The 21,918-nt window shown below is 47.1% G+C and overlaps 1 protein-coding gene and 1 long non-coding RNA gene across 9 annotated transcripts in view; one reads left to right on the top strand and one right to left on the bottom strand.

Moving 5' to 3' along the window:
* nbeab (neurobeachin b) overlaps positions 1-21,918 on the bottom strand; it is a 223,080-nt gene that overhangs the window by 4,029 nt on the left and 197,133 nt on the right. For 7 of the 8 annotated variants that reach the window (XM_053872361.1, XM_053872359.1, XM_053872362.1 and 4 more), the window contains 9 exons: positions 18,401-18,541; positions 17,800-17,916; positions 13,460-13,612; positions 10,988-11,155; positions 6,446-6,535; positions 5,244-5,421; positions 4,095-4,166; positions 3,342-3,500; positions 2,981-3,151 (listed from right to left, as the gene is read on the bottom strand). In XM_053872361.1, coding sequence (XP_053728336.1) covers positions 2,981-3,151; positions 3,342-3,500; positions 4,095-4,166; positions 5,244-5,421; positions 6,446-6,535; positions 10,988-11,155; positions 13,460-13,612; positions 17,800-17,916; positions 18,401-18,541 — 1,249 coding nt within the window. Of the gene's footprint in view, positions 1-1,465; positions 2,384-2,980; positions 3,152-3,341; positions 3,501-4,094; positions 4,167-5,243; positions 5,422-6,445; positions 6,536-10,987; positions 11,156-13,459; positions 13,613-17,799; positions 17,917-18,400; positions 18,542-21,918 lie in introns of those variants that run through there. The other variant, XM_053872363.1, reaches the window with a different exon arrangement.
* On the top strand, positions 2,580-11,603 carry LOC128763524 (uncharacterized). The gene is made up of 3 exons (XR_008415655.1): positions 2,580-5,424; positions 7,729-7,799; positions 9,878-11,603. It is a non-coding gene; the product is annotated as an uncharacterized LOC128763524 (long non-coding RNA).

Here is a 21,918-nt window from a genome sequence, read left to right as displayed (position 1 = left end):
CAGTAAGTCTCTGTAGTGCCACATACAGTACCATAGAGACCAGAACCAAAAACCATAGTGTATACACAGGAGCGGTGTAACAAAGCACCTAGTGTCAGAACTATGTACTGTAACATAACATTGGTACTATGTATCATGGCATCCGAACCAGATACCAAAGCATGAGGTCTAACAACCGTAGCACCTGAACTTGAGAGCACTACGCCAGGACTAAGTGCAGTGTTATAAGGAGATGAGCAGTAGAGCCTAATATCATAGTGTCAAATACTGAAGGATCACTAGCGACATAACTAAATACTGCTGACCTAAGAAAGTTTGTGATAATAAGAAGTCGACGGAAACGTCATGTATAGAAGTGCAGATTTAAACAAGAGGAGTCGCACATCAAATTCCAGTTCGCCAAAATTCCTGAAAAGGCTTGACCTGCAGGTGGATGACTGTCGAGGTAGATGATGCTGAGATGTGTCAGAGCTGTCCACTGCTCCCCTCTGAGCCCCGACTCTCCATATTGTCTCGCGCAGTGCTCCAGTCACGGCTGCACTGTGATCGATGTAGCACGGTCCCACAGAGACCAGGACCTGAGCGGGGCTGACAGTCGCCGTGGCAAGGCTCTGAATAGGACAGGTGTCAGAAAAAGCCTCCAGGGGGAAGCAGGGAGCGTGCGCGGCTCACCTTCCTCAACAATAGATTCAATCACCCAGCACCGGCTCCGGCGTCGCCGCGGCCCTCTGGGACGAGCCGCAGTCAGCCGGCACAATTACTGGCCGCCGCTGTGAGCGGCAGAGTCGCGATTGAGCCCGACCTTATTTTAATTATTATATGTTGAGGACACGTGCAAACCTTTTGGGCTGCAGAGGAAATCAATTGCTTTAGTGTCTTTATGGCATCACAAGCGCTGGCATTAATGAAAACTCGGTGACCATAAATACAAAGCAGGGTTTAGGAGCAGGCTGCAGTTGGAACCTACAAGTGTCACATTAGCTCATGCTTATTGCTTAAGTTTGAAAACATCGGCACCAGAAATTAAACTGTTGCTGTGACTCCTAACATTATTATTATTCTTTAAATTCAGTAATTTATTCAAGGCTTTTGAGGGACTGTGGAGGTGCAGGACACTGGTTTGCTCCCGACTTGTCCCAGGTGTTGGCTGCTGTAATATAGACAGGAAGCCTGGTGCCCTCACACAGTGTCCTACAATGTTTAGCTTTGTTTACATTTACACATTATCTTTATCCCCTGGACTTAATTTCCCCATGAAAGGAGCTCAAACTGTAAGGTGCACTTTACCACACTGTATTATAGCATGTGCAATGATCGTGGGTGGGTATTGGTGGGCATTACTGTTGCCATGGCGATGCAGGACCTACACGTCTCCATGTAAACAGATGTGGCCATGTATGTTCACCTGAGTTTGCCTGAGCTTGAGGCCTGTTCCCATTACTATACTTACATAGAGCGGCATCATCGAAAACCAACATATCGGTTTTCACTGGACCGAGTGTTAATATAGGCTTCAGTTACCATTGCAAATGTGAAAAGGTTCTTACAGCGTTTTCTAGTTTGACATCATTGCTTCTTTTCAAAAACTAATTGTCCAAACCTAAATACACAGACACTTATAGAAGAACGTAAAACATTTTGTTTATGAGTAAAGTACTGCAACAAATAACTCCAAAGTAACATGTACGGTGTCAGGACTACAATGTTTATTTCAAAAGAAACTGTTAAAATTCTTCTGTTATTGATCTTCACATAGAAAATGTGCGAAACGATTGATTTGTTTTTGTTCAATCCTCGATTCTTTGTTGGATCTTATCAATAATCTCGATGGAGCGTCTTTTGTTTGTTGCTGTATTTCCAGCGGCGTCCAGGGAATACCGATCCTGCCGCGGTAACACCGCTGCCCCCTGCTAATTGGAGGCATCCAAGCTGAAATTCTTAATTAACTGTCGGCGCCTGAGCGAAGTTAATTAGTCAACACTTGTGTACGTGACCGTCACAAAGCCCCGGCTCCTCCAACACAAACAAAACCATTTCCATTCCAACTGTAAACTTTCTCCCTCGCTCGTGTTGCGGCTGCTTCCTGAAGGCTGATGGATGGTTCTGAAGAATCAGCGCGAGCGAGTGAACCGGAGAGCGGGAACGGCACGGCGGGGTCCGACGCTGTGAACGCCAAAACATCTGGAGTCTTGAAAGCAGGCGAGGGAATCAGGCTAATAAATCAGAGCAGAGCAGACGAATGATCTTCCCCTCGTACGTCCGCTTGATTTGATTCCTCATGTAGATTCTCTTTGTTCCTGCTGCGATCAAAAGATCCGGCTTCCTGTATCGCCTCATGGAATATTGATATCCATCCGCCACTTGGAGTTCAAGCTCTACGAGTCTGTTGACAAGAAACTTTCAACAAACTCACATTTTTTTAAGATTTTGGGATGCAAAATAGAGAAACTCCCCATCTTTACTCCAGCAACCACAGCTGGAGGGTTCCCAAAAACTGGCCTTTAAGAAAGCAGCAGCACTACTCCCAGTCTCACTTGGATGGCAAAGCTGATCCAGATTAGCTGGTTCCCATAGATAGCTTTTTATAGCTTCTCTGGGTGCTGGGAGTACTGAATTAAGTTTGGACCATCAACTCACAACAAATTGAACTCAGAGTTTCAACCTAGTTGAACTCAAGGTCTTTGCTTTTGAAGATCCGGTTGGTTCTGAGAGAACTGGATCAGCTCTCAAGTCTGAGACCGTGGGTCTATCTGTGTCGATACTTTCCTTGGTCCAGGAGTTCAAGTTATTGAGGGTTTTGTTCATGAGTTGCATGCGATAGCTCGAAGGAGGAACGAAGTGAAGCCGTGTCCCGCCAAATGCTTTCACCGCTGCCCTCGCCACCTCAAATAATCTTAGGAGAATGTATTTTTGTGATGTTTGGCACTAACACTGATGTGTCTCTGACGGCGGGTGACTCGATGTGTCATGCTCCTCTTACTGTTGTTGGGGTTGTCGCCGATGATGTGGTGTCTCCCGCTCCAGTACCACAGCAGCAGCGTGGCGTCCCTGGACCCTGACACGATGTAGCAGTCGCCTCCGATGTACGACTCTGACCTGGCCAGACACGTGACCACGTCCCAGTGGCCGAAAACGATCTGGGTCAGTTTCCCTGCAGAGGAAAAGAGATCTGAGGCCAGACTGGGCACAGAAACTTGTAGGTTTGAGATATGTTCGTATGGAGGGAATGAGGATGAGGAAGTGGAGCTCATGAGCGAGGAGTTGCAAGTGAAGTGGCGTTTTTACAGTCACTCATGGCGGCAGATGTGGTTCCCCTCTTTCTCCCAGGCGCTCACACCAACCTGTCTCAGACGAGTACACACGGAAGCTCTTGTCCCAGAACCCACAGACCAGGATGTAGCGGTTGTCGGCCGTCACCACGAAACAGTGCGACGTGATCTGGATGCTCTGATCCACCAGATCTGTGATCTGACGCCTGCTGCTGCTGCTGCCGTTACTGGCTGGAACCAGAGACGTGAGAAGTGAAAGCGTTTCCCTGCCACCTCTTCACACTGATGGACCCTCCTCATCCCTCATCCATGGTTTAGTTCCTTACCTCCTTTCTCCTCTCACATATCTTATACCTCTCCCACACTTCCTCCTTCACTTTCCTACCCAGTCAAATTCTCCTGCACCTCCTACTGCTTGGACATCCTCACACCGACTGAACATCTTCTCTCACTCTCCCACATTGCCTCACAAGTTATCTTCTCTATCCTCAAGCAGTTATCCTTCTGACCACCTTCACTCCATTATCTTCTGTTTTTAACATATCATTCATCACATTCATCCTGTATAACTTTAACATCTTCACCTCTTTTACATCGCCTCCTTCATCTTCTCACTCTTCCTTCAAAGCCACAACTGCCTACTCACTCCTTTTCTTTTCCCTTCATCCACACCTCCTTTCAATTCTCATCATCATCTGTATTGCCTTTGCCTTCTTTCCAATTCATCTCCTCACTTCTCCATCACTTCCTCATATCCTTACTCTGTCTTCACTTCTTTCACTCATCCACCCTCCCAGCTCGACCCCCCCAGACTGAAGAACTCACCTATCAGCGAGTCCATCTCTATGGGCAGGTGATGAGCTTGTTCCAGAGAGTAGCCTGGAGCTCCTCTGAGTCCTGCAGACAGACAGACAGACTTGTCCAACATCAACCTCCATCACCAGTGCATGCCATTATTGCTGAGTCTATGGTGGCCTGTAGGTGCCCCCTTTACATGCACCCCACACTCAGCATTTAGTTACTGGCGGTTCCTCTTTATTTCAATGACTCTTGAGGCAAGACACAGAACTAAATAACAGTTTGTCAGCTGCTCACCAAACAGATTTTAGTGCTGCATTTTGGAAGAGGAGTGAAAATTTGTTCCATTTTCGGCCACAGGCGATGTCACACTCTATTTTTAGACACAATTTTTGAGTCTATTTTCCTCTGTGTCACAGTGAATGACATCCAATCTGATTACCTGCAGCCACTTTTAGAAAAGGCAAACACCTGAAAATACCGGGGCCCCATTATGGCCATTACTGTGAGGAGCCAGAGCACATTTCCATCCCGTGTGTCAGGACGGTGTCAGTGATGCAGCTGTTCATTAGAGTCCTGCTCGTACGCTCCTCAGCCCAGTTCCTCCTCTGACAGATGGAGATGTGCGAGGAGAATTTGGGCCCTAATTTTGAAGTAACCATGGACTGGGCCCTCTGACCCCGAGGTGGAGCCGGTTCTGTGGCTAATGTTGTTCACACATGTCTGGGGGGGGGGGACATGTGGAATCGCTCTGGGCCACTTACCTGGGAGGCGCTGGTGTGTCCAGCTGGCAGCAGCTCTATTAGAGGAGGTTAGGGTGGAGATGAAGTGATTCCACAGAACCGCAGCTGTGTTTCTGTCGTACGTGAGACTTTCTGAAGGAACCATCAATGTGTGCGATCGGATCGGTTCGCTAAATCACTGAGGTCATTGGACACTTGCAGGGAAAGTATTTCACGTCAGGATTATTGACTCGCTGGTGACTTTGTGATTGAAATATCTTGGCTCTCTCCGTTGCTAGTGATGCTAACCTTCATGTGTGGCGGTGCAGCATGTGACACCTGTCTTTGTTCCTTATCTCAAAAAGTTGTAGTTAAAAGGGACAGATGTGATAGAGTGCATCATCACTGCCGTGAATTGTATTATTTTTTTGTCTTCTAAAGATGTGTTACTCACCGACATTGTTGTGCCAGCGGTTGACGGCGAACAAGCGGCTGCAGGTGACCGTCACCACCGCGGGCACGGTGAGGTGCGGCAGCGTGTTGGCGGCCACGTGGGTGACCGGGGAGTTGGACGGAAACTTGAGCACCATGATGACGTCCTGCTGCAGCTGGTCCTTGAACATGAGTGGACTCTGGTGAGAAAATGGGAAGAGTAAGACTCCAATTTTTCTGCCTGTTCTCTTGAGAAACAATATCACTATTGACTCCTAAACACTAGAAATGTTATTCTACAATGCTTTACGTTATTAAAAACTGAATGGAAACCTGTTGGCTAGCAGCAGCCAGTGGAATGTCCTAGATCTGAAATGGAATTTTTAGAGCTCAAGCTGAAAGATCAGATCGTAGCTGCACTTGCATTGAGGTGCAGGCCACTATAATATTGCTGCCTCAATAATTATTTCAATAGTATTTTATTTAAATCTTACCCAACACTTATCGTTCTCATACACAATGTGCATCATAGTCTTATAGGGAAGTCACACGACAACTCAGTGAAGCACTATTCTCATTCATTCCTTTTCCTCCCTATTAAATATAGTTGGTTTTCCGGTTTTTCTTTCAGTTTTTGACCAAAAACTGCCTAAACACTAAGACAAGAAAGCATGTGGACATGCTCGTACATGGCACTAGTGTCACCCTGGATGGCGACTAACTCTCAGTTGGTGTGCTGTTTTTGTGCGACTGACGTGAAAGGAACACTCTTAAAGTCAATTCTAGAACCCTGAAAGTATTTGGGCTCCATAACAGGAACGTGTACTTTCGCAGTTTCTCTGAGGAACTTGAGAAAAATCATTGATGGGGAAGCGATGTGTCTCTGAACCGGGCCCAGTTCTGACACCTAATCCTGGTTGGATCGTGACACGGGAGGATTACAACATGTCTTGCAGGAAACAGACTTAAAGGTCTCAGAGGGATCATCTGAGTCCAGCGGGGAGGAGAACCAAACTGGGGGATAATACGTGCAGTGCAGCTACTCCGCCAGTAGGGAGCACTCTTCCCTTTGTGCCAGGCTGCCAGTAGGCAGTGAACGTGGTGACCTACATCGAGGGAACGTGTTTCCTTACAGAGAGATGATAGTATGTCTAAGAGTCCGTGCTGAGGGTCCACACACATGAGGGGTGCAGAGAATTCTCCCAGCATGCTCGCTGCTCTCACCAGGTGCATGGCGGAGCTGCGTGGAGGATGTGGCTCAATAAGCAACTGAGATGGCGTCTGTCCAAAACTCTGAATCTGCGCCTCTGTGGCCTGCGGGAGAGAAGGAGAGAGAGAGAGAGAGAGGGAGAGGGAGAGAGCGGCTGTCACAATCGATATGCATCAAAGTGATGGGTCAATGCGTTACTTGACAATGCAAGCAAATCCTAACTCAGCTGTGCCTCTGAGGACGGGGGGAGTTAAAGGGAAAGGGGTGCACTCCGCCCGGCTGCACCCCCTCCTCAGCCTGCAGAGTCATCCAAGTGTTAGTATGGAAGAGACAAGCCTTTTCCTATTAACATGCTTCAGTTAACCATTCCCATTTCCCGGCGCAGGGGCCCCCGCCACACAAATGTTAACCTGGAGTGACATGCCGCGAGGACTGCAGCCGCCCGGCCCTGTTTCAGATCTCATTGTGCCGCAGACAAAAAGGGAAAGCAAGAAGTCCACAAGGTGATTTGGGTGCCTTGGTGATTTATGAGACGCCCGGCGAAACAACAGCAGGAATAAACCGCGGCTAAATTTAGAATACAACTTTCAAGACAAACTGTGCCGAAAAGCAAGTCTGAGCGGGAGAGAAAGTGGGGCACCCGGCGGTGATTGATGTGACCGGCGCCACCACCGCCATCGGAGGGGAGCTTGTCGACGTCCGTCACTGCCACCGCGCACAATGGAACATGCCGACTTGACCGGCCCTCATCATCCGCCCGCCTGTACACAACACTCACGATCAGACGCAGCCATTGGCTAACACATGCCAGAGCGTGGCACGCCAGGTTTGGAGGTGACACCGGATCCGGACAGGCCACCTGCGAAACCAAAAAGTCGCCCCCAAACACCCAGCGGTCACTTCCTATCTGGCTCTGTGCACGGCTGTCAGTGAAAGTGTTTTCTTTTTTTCTTCTTCTTCTTTGGGAACACATTTGGGAACTATTAAGTGTGAGGCGGTGTTTCTTTACAACGCGTCTGTCAGGTCAGCTGACACGGCAGCGAGTTGAGGTTAGGCAGTCGGGTCAAAGGTCACAATCAGTGTTCAAGTACAGAAATGCGATACAGAGATCAGAAAAGCTTGGCGGGCCATGTGGAAAACATCACCCAGGTTTTTGCTACAATTGTAAAAGACCTGCAGCCATTACTACTATTTCCTCTCTGACTTTCTGCTACGCAGTCACTATTCAAGAGTTAACACAGACTGAACTAGTCCTCAAGTGTCTGAAGAAGGTCTCACAAGTGGTTGTGTTTAACAGGAAACCTCAGCGTCCACAGATGCATCACTTGAAGAGGAAAAAGGAGGAGGATTTCTGTTCATCTTCTCAAGGTAAAATGATAAATCACAGTCTGTGTGTGTGTGTGGAGGTGAAGTGGAGATCAGCACGAGTCGATGGCTCTCAGGTGCGTCGGCACTAATCCTGTCTGAGTCGTGTCAGAAACTTATCTCCGCTTCAGTCTGAGGACGAGCTGGCGGCTCATTACTTAAAGTCACTTCACGCTCATTTTCGGATGATTAGTGACACTTATTGACGAAGCCATCTGCCCACAACTCCGCCCTTCCTTCCATCAGACACCTTCCAGCACAGGTTCCCACCCCCCTCCACCCCTCTCCCTCCTCTCCCCGCAGCATCCTCAGGTCCCTTCATGCAGCACTCCGTCAGACACAGCGCAGACGCGGCCTTGCGTTGACCCGCTAAGCTGCGTGGGATCATGCCGAGTCATGACACCTGAGATCAGCAGTGGCAGCCACAAACACCAGACCCCCCCATCACCATTGTTGACAGATTTGCCAGATTATAGGCAGCAAAAAGTTCCCCTAACCTCAGATTAGGAGGAAAAAAAACATCACCAACAAACCATAATCAGATTTCCTCTTCTAATATGACTTCAGTGAATTCCTCGCTGAGAGCTTGTTTCAGATGATCATGTTTAGATTTGTGTTGGCTTAGCCAGGTTTTATCTTAATCCTCACGTTACACCAGAAAGTGGCTCCAGAGTTTGAGTGGCAGTGAACTTGCAGCAGCAAAATAATCCACACCAGCTACTTGGCCTCTGAGGTGAGCGCAGTTTCAGATGGACTCTTTTCCATCCAAAACTCAGAAGACTAGATACATAAGGGAAGCAACCTGGAACATTCTTTTATCACACGGGAGTCACTTTAGCTTGCATCCCTTCGCTCTACTCCAGGTCTCTGATGTCCCATCAGCCTCTAGCAACTGCCTTGCAGTGAGTCACTTCAGAAGTAGATTGTGAAAATGATCTATCAGAGAGAGGATGCTGCGTTGCTAAGATGTTTTTCGGAGATTTGAAGTCTCCGACTTGACCACCACAACAGACTCTGCGAGGGTCAGGCGGCACCACAGGGGCCAGCGGCAGCCGAGCAGCGATGGAGTCCTGCTGATGAATAATTTGTCGTCTCTCTTCTGAGTGACACGCTGGGGTCTAAATCCAGGGGTCGCTGTCATGTTTCCCCCTCAGAGAAGGCTGTCAGGAGTGGAGGACTGCTGTTCCGGCAGCATGCCCAGTAGAGCTGTCACCCTGTCGCCCGCCTGCATGTCAGGAGGCGTCATTATTCGCCTCTGACACGCCGGCGGAATCCATCCCTCGCGACCTCTAATTTCTTGACATTTCGGATGCCTTAATTGTTGTGAGCGGATTCAGATCCGCGGCTTTACCTGACAACTTCCGAGTGAGTCAGAACCCTGAAGTCAATCGGCACATTCCGGCCCGACGCTAGCGAGACAATTCCTGGGCATCTATCCACGTTACACCTTGCTGAGTCAGCATTGCTCACGCTGGCATGTCACTGACATCTGTCATGGTCTGAAGTACGATTACAACATCACACCACGACTGAACTGACACAACGAGTCTGAACTTTGTTGCCATGAATGAGGAATGTTGGAGAAGATGTCGCCATCTTCTCCTTGTCTCAAGCAAGTTTTACACATTTGTCACATGACCTGCTCATATGGTCCCGGTTCAATAGTGGAAAACCACTAGCACTGTTGTAGGTCTGCACTAAACAAGTGAGCAGCAGCAGCAGCACCTGGATCCCACAGACACCACTGAAGTTCTGAAGCCTCGTCTTAATTAGCGCTCGTCTCATCAACGTTAGAATTGTTTGTAATTAGCGCAAACACAATCACACGTCAGCATGAACTCGCCGCCGGATTGAGCCGCCGCCGCCGCCACCGCCAAGTGCCGTCATGCTGGCGTTCGGGAGACAGCTCCCATCCTCAACCTGAAGAAGAACCGTCCCTCAAAATGATGAAAAGCTGCGGCTTCACAATACGCTTTGGTAATTAGATCAACCCAAATCCCGTGCAGGTGATTTGCATAATGGTCACTTGATAAATAAAGGCGCCGCTGGAAGTGACAGTATATAAATGACTTGTTTTGCAGACGGCAGATGGTGGATATCACAGCAAGAGAGAGAGAGACGGGCAGAAAGCAGAGCAGCTGCTGCTCCTCTCTTTTCCCCTCCAAAGATATTCTATTAATTTGTTAAGAACAAGAGGATTCACTCCCCCTCTATTGACTGACTGACCCCTGCGGACCCATCAAAGCTCCCGCTCATTGATCTGAGGACGCCAAGGAGGAGGGGACAATTTGGGATGGAGAATAATCACAGAGGTCAGTACAGGTGCAGCGCAGAATTGTGAGTGGCTGAGTCCCGGGCGCCACAGAGACAGGAAGTGGCCTCACTTGAGATGACCCCAGGAGGTCACGCACAGATCATGTATACTGCATCAGGTGTACCATGTCTTAATTTTGCTCTCAACGTTTGAAACATTTCTATAAATGTGGAAAAACATCTGGATAGTGAAGTATTTACCTTGAGAATTCTTTCAACACTCATTTGTTAAAATACATTTTTAAAATATATATTTAGTACAGTACACCCACTTTTGTTCTACTGAACAAAATTTGTTATATTAATATGTTGAATTAAATATATATATATTTACATTTACATTTTATGTATCATTTTGTGTGAAACTTTCTAATATTATTCTAATACTAACACATTTTATTAATAATACATAATAATTTTATGCCATTTTAAAACTGACTTAAAAAAATAAGCATTTTAAGGACTTATTTTTTCCAATTAATATATTAAAAAAGTCATCCGTTTATTGATAGTTGATGTAAATGTAAATGTAAAGTGTTTTTGACCACTTATCCAATTGTGTTTTTGTCATCCGATTTGAGTCGTATATTATGAATAGATTAGTATAAATTCAAAATAATTCAAGTGCTAAATATTGTGATAATATTCTACTATTCTACTCATAAATCTCTGATTACTTCTGTGTTATTAACACTTTTTCACCTTTCAGTTCAGTTTGTAGGAAGAAAGTCGTGGGATTGAATGACCTCAGCTTCACGTGTTCATTCCATTTTTATTATATTTAATGTTAGCTTCTCCCTTCAACAGGTCTATTGAGGCCACTATATTCATTTCCCCTCAGAAATGGAGCTGGTGTTGTCATGGCGACGTGGCCTTACCTCTCTGAGGGAAGGGTCAGTGATGGCGTCCAGGTTGACGGAGCCCTCGTAAGTCAGGTGGTGAAAGACGTTGAGGGCACGCACTGCCTCGGGGCCTCGCTGCTTGTAGCCGAAAATAAGGTCAATCCACTGATGCAGCTGACATGACACAAACTCGCTTTCCAGAGCCTGTCAGAGGAGAGACGGGCAATTAGAGGTGAGCGCGCCGCCGCACGCGCGTGGACACACAACACAAACCGAACTTCCACACACCACTGAGCAGAACAACAACCTGCTTACTGTACACATGACAGACAACAACCAGGGCCACGCGAGGGAATCGGCGATGCATTCTGGAGCCGCGCAACATCCCCGGAATCAACCGCAGCTAACCATGCTAACAACAGTGGAACAGGACACGCTCGATTCCCACATAGTGTGAAAACAGAGCAAGACTAGCACAGGGGAAGTAGTTTAGTAAGTTGGAGTTGAATTCAGTTTCCTCCGTATATACTGTATGTGGCTAACTCTGGTCTGTGAAAATCCGCAGATGCGGGTTTGGGCTGAAGACGTGAGGGCACCATACTGCTGTGCAGATAGACTTGCCACTGTCGCTTCAGGCTGCTGTTTTACGGAGTCACTCGGCTAGAAATGGTTGGGATTTGTGGTGTGTTACAAGCCTCATTTGCGCAACTCTCACGCTGGTTGCATGAGATTCGGCAATTCTGTTACTGGGCAAAGACGATGGCCAACAAGCTAACGTATATGTTGCACTATAATAGGTGATGTACTGTATGTAATTTGGCTGGATTTTGTCTATACACAAATGAAAACTCAAATGGCTTTCAACAGCTGTTTATGCGCTAACAAATGTGGAATCCTGATATAAACAAAGGGCAACTCCAAACCAGGTTAGCCAAGAAGCTAATCTGGTTAGCACAAGCTTATAGTCAGGACCATCTTATTAGGCCCGAGCACTAAGGTAGACTGTGGGCTAACATTGGCCATGAAGGTTGGCTAATGCTAGTGCTCGTGTGGCTAATAAAGAGAAGAATTTCTCCAGACTAGTGTGGATGAGAAGCGAGTGGGAGAGCTCGCGTCGATGAAGCCCAACTCAGCAGCATACAGATGAAGGCATGAGGAATATCAAAGGTGATGTAAACACTGTACTTTGTTGCTTCTGCTTCTGCTGGGCTCTAACAAGGAAACACAGAATTTAATCTATACTCATTTTGTTCCTTCAATTCAGGGTCCACGTTGATTTTCTGTCTCTGGTTTCTCAGACCGGGAGCCGTCTGGAGACAAAGAAACTGGTTCGATACTAATGAGGATCCAGTTTACTGTAAAAGCGTCTGCGCAGCAACAGTGACGAACGACGAGTGAGAGAGTCCAGATCGCGCAGATAATCATTACAAATGTGGGGACGCTGCACACCCCAAATAATTCCCATGCACGAGGCTGCAGGAATTTACTCTCCTCCCCTCGCGTCAGGAATAACAGCCATTACCAACAAAGCCTGCTCCAGCACACTGAGGCAGAGTTTGCCACAGGGCATATCAGCCAAATTGAAAGTGGCACATGCAAAGATGGGAAGTGGGAGGGGGAGGAGAAGGGGGGAGGCGAGGGAGGATTCTCTGACAGAAATGAAATAATAGAGGGAGTGGGGAAGCTGGAGAACAAAAGAAGAGACCAAAATGGAGGCAGAGGATCTTCTGGGGGTGTGAGTGCAACAAACAAACAAACAACATCAGACATGTTCTCCTTCCTCCGCTGCTGTTCCGGCCAAATGTAGTCGGACCACAAGGGGCGGGGGGTGGAAAGGTCAGTGCTCTATGGCCAGCCCAGCTCTGTCACTCTCTCACTGAAAAGGTCAAGTTGGTTCTCTGTGCAGTTTTGTACCTCGGGTCTGTAAACGAGCAGCGCCAGAGAAACCCATGGCCGAAACTGAGTCACATCTGTTTCCACACTCTGGGCTACTTCAGGCCTTGTTTAGGGAGTGAACCCGACAAGGTCTCCCCACCTGGTGGGCTCCTCCTACAGTAGAGTCTGTCTGAATACGTCCAAAACACAACGTGACAAATCTGTCTTGAAGAATGCTCCACTCGGAATGAAATCCTCCTTATTCATCCAGCCATTCTTCCTTCTTAAGCCAGAAATAAAAACCCCCTCACACGTCACTCCTCAGGACCGAGACCAGTCCAAGTTGAAGCCTTCCAACTTGGGAGAAAACGTTCATTTGAATCCTTGCTCATCCCTGCTGTGCTCCATAAACATCATCTTCTACCAAACTTGTAGATATCTAATGCGGGCCTAGTGCTTTTTTTAAGTAAGAGGATCTTTACCACAACCCAGTCTAGCCCTAACCCCATCCTAACTCTGAACCCCCTCACCTTGAACCTAACCCTTTCCTCATGGCTTCTACTGGGACTCTGAATACTCAAAACAGTCCTGAGACAGATGGTTGAACTAACAGAGAGAGAGCAATAACCTCACCATCCTGTTGATCCGCACAAAGTCTTCGGGCGTCTTGGCCCAGGCCGGCAGGTCCACATCACACACCAGGGTCCGGTCCTCCCTCATCCCCAAGTGGTAGCCGTTACTGTTGACCAGCATCTCCGGGAGGTAGTAGAACTCAGGGATCAGTTCCTGCGGTTCAAAGGAAGATGCTCCATCAACACGGTGTTTGACCAACAAGGCCACACCCCGGAGACATGGTAAAGGCTTCTCTCCCGCTCAGATGGTGTGAGAATTGGGAGACGGAAGGAAGAAAACACGTTGTGGAAGAGGTGCTGAGAGGTGCTGCTGGGTGTGTGAAACGAAACAGGACCAGTGGTGCGTCTTGGTCTCTTGCTGATGCGGTGAGACCCTGGAGAAGCACAAGGTCGCTGCGCGTTCAAAGGATGAAATATTGGCATAATATTGATTCTGAAGGCAATGATTCTGTCTGTTGGCTGTTTCAAAAAAAACCTTATTGGACTGACCTTTTTTATAGAATCCTTTATAGTCTAAATACAATAAAGCATATTTTTATAAGTAAGAAAAGATAAAGTATGAACTCAAAAATAAAGTTAAGGTCAAGATGATAAAATACAATGAAAAAAAAGTTTAATGAAGGAGTTTTTCCCCCCAATTATTATTATTTATTCATTTCTATTATAGTACACTGTGGCTAAAAAAAAAGGAAATGTATTTCCTGGAAGAATAGTCATCATAACCATGATGAAATAGTGCGTCATACGATTTGAATATTCATTTAAATATAATTAATTATTAAAATGTATGTATATATGATCATAACCTATAATACCTGAACAATAAGAAGAACATCAGTTCACATATTCAGGACTGTAGCTAGTAACCTGTAAAAGCATTTTCAATGTAAAAGTGTTGCAAATGAACCAATTTAACCCTGAAGTCATGAAAAATGGAAAAGACACAGTGCAGTTGAAACTGGCATTATCAGTTTGAACTTCCAAAAATGAGACAACTGTTATCTTTTGATGCAGACCAACTGTTCACAGTGGTTCACACACTGGTACACAGTAAAGCATCCACTGTCAGTGTGGATAACGTTCCTGTAATATTCAAGCTGTACATATGCATCATAATTCAAACCACTAAAATATAGGAATAGTTGTCACTGAACCATGGAAGTCCAGCAGCTGGTGGTTGTTGTAACTCCCGCACTAAGGCGAGCTGCAAACAACCAAGACGGAACAAGTAAATGCGTGTGAGCCTGAAACCCTCGGACGAAGACAGTAATTGTAATTGATGTTAATGTGAGGTCTGATCCTGCCGATTATCCTGTAAGAAGGTTTAAAGCTGCGGCACAATGAAGCAAATGCACAACAGGAATGTGGCGCCGTGCTCTGTGGCCTCATGAGCAAAACAGCTAACTGGTACTTTCGGTCTGAAGGGCTTTCCTGGACCACGTCTACTTTCTGGCTTGTTGTACCGACGCTCCGCTTGTCAGATCCAGCTTTCATACGTCCGAGCGGGAGCGTAACTCATAAATCTGCCAGTTTGATGCAGCGTGAGTTTGCACGACACGAGCCATTACTGCCCTGCTGTTGCTCACATTTCACCCCTGACACCGCCGCAGCCGTTGCTTGGCTTCACCCCCTCACACCAACTGCACTTCTCCCTGCTGTAACTCAGCAGCAGCAGCAGCTCCGTCTCCCCTGGCAGCCGTTAACTCGCCACCAGCACCGTTCTGAGCTAACAAGTCCATCACACGCGGCTCCGTCGCTCTGCTCCGTGATGACGTGTTCCTCTGGATCCTGTGTCTCAAGATACCCACCCAAAATAGAGGGGCAGGAGCCCCAGATTAATGACGGGGCCTCGCTCTGTTTCCGTTTGACTTGCTCTTTTCAGAGGTCATCCTCATTGCCGTCATTACTGCTGGAGGGGGCCGAGGTTAATGAAGGGAGAGACCCAAGCCTCCTCTTAATCAGGAGTCCAGTGGTCTGCCAAGAGTAGTGGGCCGTGACTGACCTTCACCCCGGGCTGCACCGTCTCCGTCTGAAGCTGCCGACTGAACCGTCCTCTCCGGCTCCTTCAGCCATTTTAGATAGCAACACAGTTACATTCGCACCTTCAAACATCAGGTTAGCTTTACTCCGCTGTTAGCGCCCTGTATCTGACTGTGGGAGGAAACCAGAGTCCTCAAAGTTTCGCTGAAATATATGGTATAATATAGTAACAGCTCATCCAAACCAGCAGCAGAAATGTGTCTGACTCAACCACAGATGGTGACTGAAAACACAAGACAAGTTCAGTTCTGACTTTACTGCCTGCAGGCTCTGGTCGTGGGGGCAGCAGCTGAAGTAAAGAGGCCCATATTCCCCTCTCCTCTGGAACCTCCTCCAGCTCCTTGTGAATACTTAAGTGTTTTTAGGCCATCACCAGGTCCTTCTCCTGGCTGCATCTGCCCGTAGCACCTCACTAAGGTCTCACCAGCAGAGTGAAAACATGGCTGAGCTGGTTTTACAAAACCTGTCTGAGCTTCTCACCCCAGCTTTGAGGAATAGTTTCAATCTCATGTGGTGTCAGTCAAATGATCACAACAGACAGGCTGACTTGTTTTCGAATGCAGCCACTAGCACGACATGTGTTTGCATGCAGTCTTTATAAACTTCACTTCTTTTCAAAGTGTACCTACTCATGAGACACACAATAAAACCTCACGGCAGTTCTCGATTGATCGATCTATAGCGACGTAAAAAACGAAGGCGGAGCCTGGTGGGCTCTGTCGTAGTCGTCGTATGGAAGGTGACAACATTGGGTTAGCACACGCGGCTGCATGCAGGCGAACAAGTCGCATGTATTTGTTAACACGGTGCTGTTTGAGTCCTCAGCTGTCGGCGTGTGCCGCCGCCTCACGAGGATCCGTGCTGGCGCCCAGTAAAAGCCCTGTCCGGACATAAACCGACGACATTTTAAATAGCTTTTGTCATGAAAGCTTTATTAATTGCCTGGGGCGACGCTACCCAACGCAGGGTGTGCTGGAAATATATGACACTTTGAGGTCAGCGCCTTCCCCTGCTGCGTGTGATGCAACGGGCAAAATGGAGGCGAAGCAGCAGGGTTCAGCGTTTTGGCTCGGCGCTGCTTTTGTCTGCGTCTTTGTTCCGAGCGCTGCGATCGGAGGTCTCTCTTTACCTCCGAGCTGCGGCTGGATCACATGTGCAGCTCTCGGCTCTGAGTTCGGAGGAAACATTTATAATTAATAGTATGTGTTTTTAAAAGGCTGTAGAGGAGGAGGGGCGGCTTTATTGCCAATTATAAATACTGCAGAGCCGCAACATGGCTGGAGGATGTTATTGTAGCTGTTCAAACATCATTCTCACCATCTAGTCGCCTCAACATTTATGCTGCTCTTTGTGATGCTGCACATCTTGGTGCCTTTCTTCTGAACATCCTTCTCCCGACTGTGTTTTCTTCCTCTTCTCATACTTCTGATCTCCTATTCTTTGTGCAAGTCAGATTTCCCCATCCCTCCAAGTGCTTCTAAGTCTCTTATGTTTTGATGTTTCTGATTCTGTCACTTTATTTTCACTCATTATTTTGTGTCTCAGTCTTTGTTTTTTTTTAAACTTCAGTTGCTGCAACCCCTCCGTAACATTTCAGAGCCCCCGTCGTAAAAAGTGAAAATCCATGATCTAGGAAAACAGCTGTAATTGAAAATGAAAATATACACGATTATAAACAAACATATCCCAAACATAGTTCGAACCCAGAACCTTCTAGCTCAAGCTGAAGCAGAGACCAGATCACAAATGTCACTGCAGAAATATGAGGAGATATGGGACTTCATTTTGAAATGATGGAGACGGAATCATCTGTTTTGGAAAGATAGGTGAAATAGTAATTGTTCAGCCTCCGGCTACTTTTCCATCACTGTAAAATATGATGCCATGCTCTTCTTATACTAGTTGTGTTCAAGAAATGTAAATGCGAATGGGTGCGACTGAAAAAAGAAAACGGAAAAAACTTGAAGAAAACACGGCGACAACAGTGGAACTCTGGAGCTGGAGTGAGGACAACTTTCTTCTTCACTTTAAAGGCAAATAAAATGAAAATAAAAATAAAATTTAAAAAGGGATCTCGTGACGCACCCAGTGTTATTGCTACGTGAAAGGTGACCCACCATGGGCAGAGGGTTTATAGTGCTGACTTTGCCATTTTTATTTTAAGCAAATGTATTTACGGAGCTTTTAGTTTGAGTTATTATTGACCTCTCTCCAAACAGCAATGGTTCTAGTAAGCTCTCACTGAATTTCTTACCTTATCTATGACTGTATCTCATGTCGACAGGTGTTTGCCCTGCTCACCTTCACGTCAGACGTGTCCCTCTGGCAGTTCCTCCACGAGCGAGTTATGGCTGAGAAGGTCCGGTCAGGGTGGTCGAACCTGTCGTTGGTGCTCAGGAAGAAGGTGGTGAAGGGCTCCTGTGGGACAACCATAAATTAGAACGGTCACAGCAGAACGGCCCTCATTACGGTGCACACTTGTGCTTGGTTACGCTCTCCATGAAGCGCTAGTCAGTGATACTTCTAAGTCAAACAGCAGGCTGAGGACGAGCAGTGGCGTGAGTGAGGGGCTTCATCCTCTGCCTCCAGAGTAACTGAGGACGGTGCTGAGTAACCTTGATGGACATGAGTGCGGCTCGCCTGAAACACATAAACCTGTCACGGCCGCCGCTGTAAATCATTACCCAGCCACTCTTTATTTAGCTCACATATGTTGGTTTACTGGCCTGTGAAATGTGTTTTCTGAGCACCACGGGTCAGACCCGGGCCCAATCCAATAGAGATGTCGAGACGCTTCCCGCGCGGGAGCTGGCGGAGCTCGACGCGGCGCCTGACAAGTGACGATCAAACCCAGGCGGGAGTGGGAGGCAGAGAGGGTCGGCCTCGGCTCCTTGGTACTCACTATTCTGATGAGCCAGTGCAGGGTGGAGGCCGCGGTGGAGTAGTGGGAGGTGTAGTGGCACGCAGAGGCCTGGTCGCCCTCGCACGTGTCGTAGCGCTCGGCGAAGAAGGCGCCGCGTTTGGGATTGAGAGCGCCGACAGGCTGCAAGGACAAAGCAGTGACAGTCACTTGCAGCACTGACCCACTCATTCAGTTGGAGGAGCTCAGAAATGATTGAACCAGGAAACATTCAAGCTTCTGAATCCAATAGGACGCAGCTATGCTAACTTGACGCTTCTTACCTGAGGTTAATATTCCTGTTCTGGCATGTTTCTAATAGTTAATCCTTCAGTTCTCACACGTTGATGCCCTTTTTTAAACAACTTATATGTATAGAGAAAATGAAAAAAAGGCAAGAATGCTAAGCTAATGCTAAGCTACTTCAGTCTATCAGGCTACTTCTTAAATACTTCATCAGCAAGTTCTCTTTTTTAATTAATTTAAATTTGAATATTTCAATTAAGTCAGATTAGTATTTTCCCAATTTTTGAAAATATATATTCATATTTTATGAATTCACAGATTCACAAGACACATTTTTCAATCATTTCTAAAAGCAGCATCACTTCCACTTCACTACACAGTCACAATTTTAGTTTTTGTTTCACAGAAAGTTCAATAAAATAAACATAGCATCATGCAGAGGAGCATGCCAGCTGTTCAGCCTCTACAGCGCCCTCTGTGTCGTAGACTCATCTCTGTCTTTAACCCATTGCATCTTCAAGTAGTTGAACAGTGTGTGTCAATATAAAGACACATGGTTGGTTTTTATGGTCCTGTGAGAGACGTTCCTACACACCAGTTGTCTCCACTGACCAGAAGCTAAATCCCTTGCTAACTGGTGCTATGCAGCATCTAGGAAAATATCATCTGAAACACAGAGTTTGGCACTTTACGTTAAACGCTCTTCATCGAATGTTGTACCTCAAACTGGATTTAAACAAACTCCATGTCGATTTGCTGGCAGAAGAGAGTCATCTGACAACCTTACCGTTGTCTGTACTTTCATGACATACTTAAATACGGCGACTGTACATGACCTATCAAGACGGGAGCGGCCCTATGATGATGAGCACCAAGTTCTCAGTGACCTCCTCAGTTTTGCGTTTCCATTCATGGCCACTTAAATCTTTCGCCCCATGTGTTTCCGCGAAGCCTCACGCTAACACAAGCTGACGTGGTCTCACATGTCCGCCTCTGGAGCAGCAGTGGAACCAACTCAGTTTACCTGCTGACAGAATGAAAGTTCACGACGGGCCGACACATTGTTGGGGAATATTTCTGATTACTTGCTTGTCCACACTTTTCCTGCCCAGTGTCACGGCGGGGGGAGCGGGCGGCTTTACTCTGGGATTTGTCTGTCAAACCCCATTAGACTCCAGAGCCCGAGTGGTTCCTGTAGCGCCGTCTTGGGTTGGAAATTTATCGGGCTTCTGTGGCGTGGGTGACCAGACTGTGATGGAGAGTTGGAGGTGCGTGTCTGCTGCTAAATGTTGGGAGTAATCCGCGTGGCTTAACCCTTGCTGACCCGCGTTACTCCCAACAAGCCCTGGAGTTTTTTTAAAAGCCTCCGAGGCTGGGAAACAGGCTTTTATTTTCTCAAGTTAAGAAGCTTTGTTTCGTAAAATGGAGTCAACAGTTTTGGCATTGAGGAGTGAGGGAGCATGGTGTCGCAAATAGTGGGGTGAGCATGGCAGCAGGACTGGTGTGAGGAGAGTGAAGAAGAAAGTGCAGTCAGGGTGGTAGAAGCAGAGTTAGAAGACGAGAAAGATCAGAAAGGTTGACTCGTGAAGGTGTTTGGAGACAACAAAGTTAAGGAGGCCGGACGTGGAGAACACCAGGAATGATGGAGATACCAGGCAGAGGAAGACGACCAATGCGGTCGGTGGATGTGGTAACTGAGGGCTTGAAGAAGACAGATCTGAGGACTTGCTGTGGATGGGAAATGGCAAAAGAGGAGGCTGAGACCAAAGTGAGTTCAGAACAAACTACTAGTTAGTTCCACCAAAAGCATTTCAGTTCCTGATTTATTTTGAATGAATGACCTCCATTTCTTTTGCAGTAAGAAATAGACGTGTGTCCTGGTCTTGAGCCCTCCAAGACTGAAGAGACCATCTGCTGAACATCTCCAAACTTTATTTACAACCCTTGTTAACAGTGTTCCTCAAACAACTCCACGATGTTTTTAAAAGTGTCTGAAAGTCAAAGGGGCGATGAAAAACAGAAGACTGAAGACGAAGACTCCCCACGGTGTGAGTTTTCATCCCCTGCCAATAAGTCCATACTTGGCCCGGCGCGCGCCGTTATTTAACCACAACCTGCGTAATAACTTCAATATTGCAGCGACACCAGCGTCTCGCTGCTGGTTTCATATGTTCTTTAAAGCTGCAAAGTGGCTCATTAAAATCAGCTCGGGAGGAGATTGAACTGCTTTCTCTGCATTTTCAATCACTGGGTTCAATACTGAGGCCCGGGAGGAACGTGGCGGGTCAATATTAATACACTGGGCTGAATCAGTTACAAGGAGCGGGGGAGGAGCCGCCGCCGCCGCAATAGTCAATAGCTGCCTTTCTCTACCTGGAAGCGGCAGGTCAGAGGTCATGTGAGCAAAAATGACCAGCGGAAACAAGTGAGCTGGTCATTGATGTTCGCGTGGCACGGAGCACACAAACCAGGCCCAAGTGGCCAGAATCCTTTCTCTTATCACTAGTTACATTGAAGTTTGCGCAAATGAGTGAGCGAAAGAGAAGTTTATTGAGATCTGCAGAGATTTACGAGGTGATAATCGCCGCGCATGTGACGTCTGAGTGCAGCTGGACGACGGTGCGAGCCACGAGACGCCTCACACTCCGTAAAAACCCACCGCAGAGTGGAAGTGGAGGCTGGTCTGAGCTGAATAGTAGGTGGAGGTGAGATGTTTGTGAGAGCGAGTTAGGGAGCGACGATAAATAGAGGTCGGCATCTCATTTATTCACAAGTTGCAGTTGGTACTCTATAACCGATGTGAAGGAAAAATAAAAACCAGACCTGAAACAGTCAAAACTTTCTAAAAAAGTCCCAACAAAATCACTGAAAACAAAGTGGTAGACGCGGCCGGCCAGTGTGTGGTGTTGCAATACTACATGTGCGGCTATGGTTCTGGACTCTGGTGCTTTCCAGCAAGCCAGCACACGTTCACTCATGTTCAAGCAAGACTTGAGTGGGAGGGCCCTAAAAAGGGTGACGCAGGCGGAAGGAACCGATCGCACCCATATTCTGAAAACGTTTGTTGTATTTGTCATCCAACTATCAAGAAGAAACTTACGTTGAAGCCATCGGGTATGAAACAAGTTGTTGTGCCCACCGATGACGCCACAGTTCGCAATATTGAACCAACAGTTTCAGTTCACGATCAAGAACTGGTGCCGGAACTCAGACAGATGCTGAACAAAGCAGCAAAGAAAGGCTAAATTCTGAACAGTTATTTTGATGTATCCCTC

This window comes from Synchiropus splendidus, chromosome 8 (genome assembly GCF_027744825.2).
Source record: "Synchiropus splendidus isolate RoL2022-P1 chromosome 8, RoL_Sspl_1.0, whole genome shotgun sequence".
NCBI classification, from domain to species: Eukaryota; Metazoa; Chordata; class Actinopteri; order Syngnathiformes; family Callionymidae; genus Synchiropus; species Synchiropus splendidus.
This window is presented reverse-complemented; position numbering and strand designations above follow the sequence as displayed.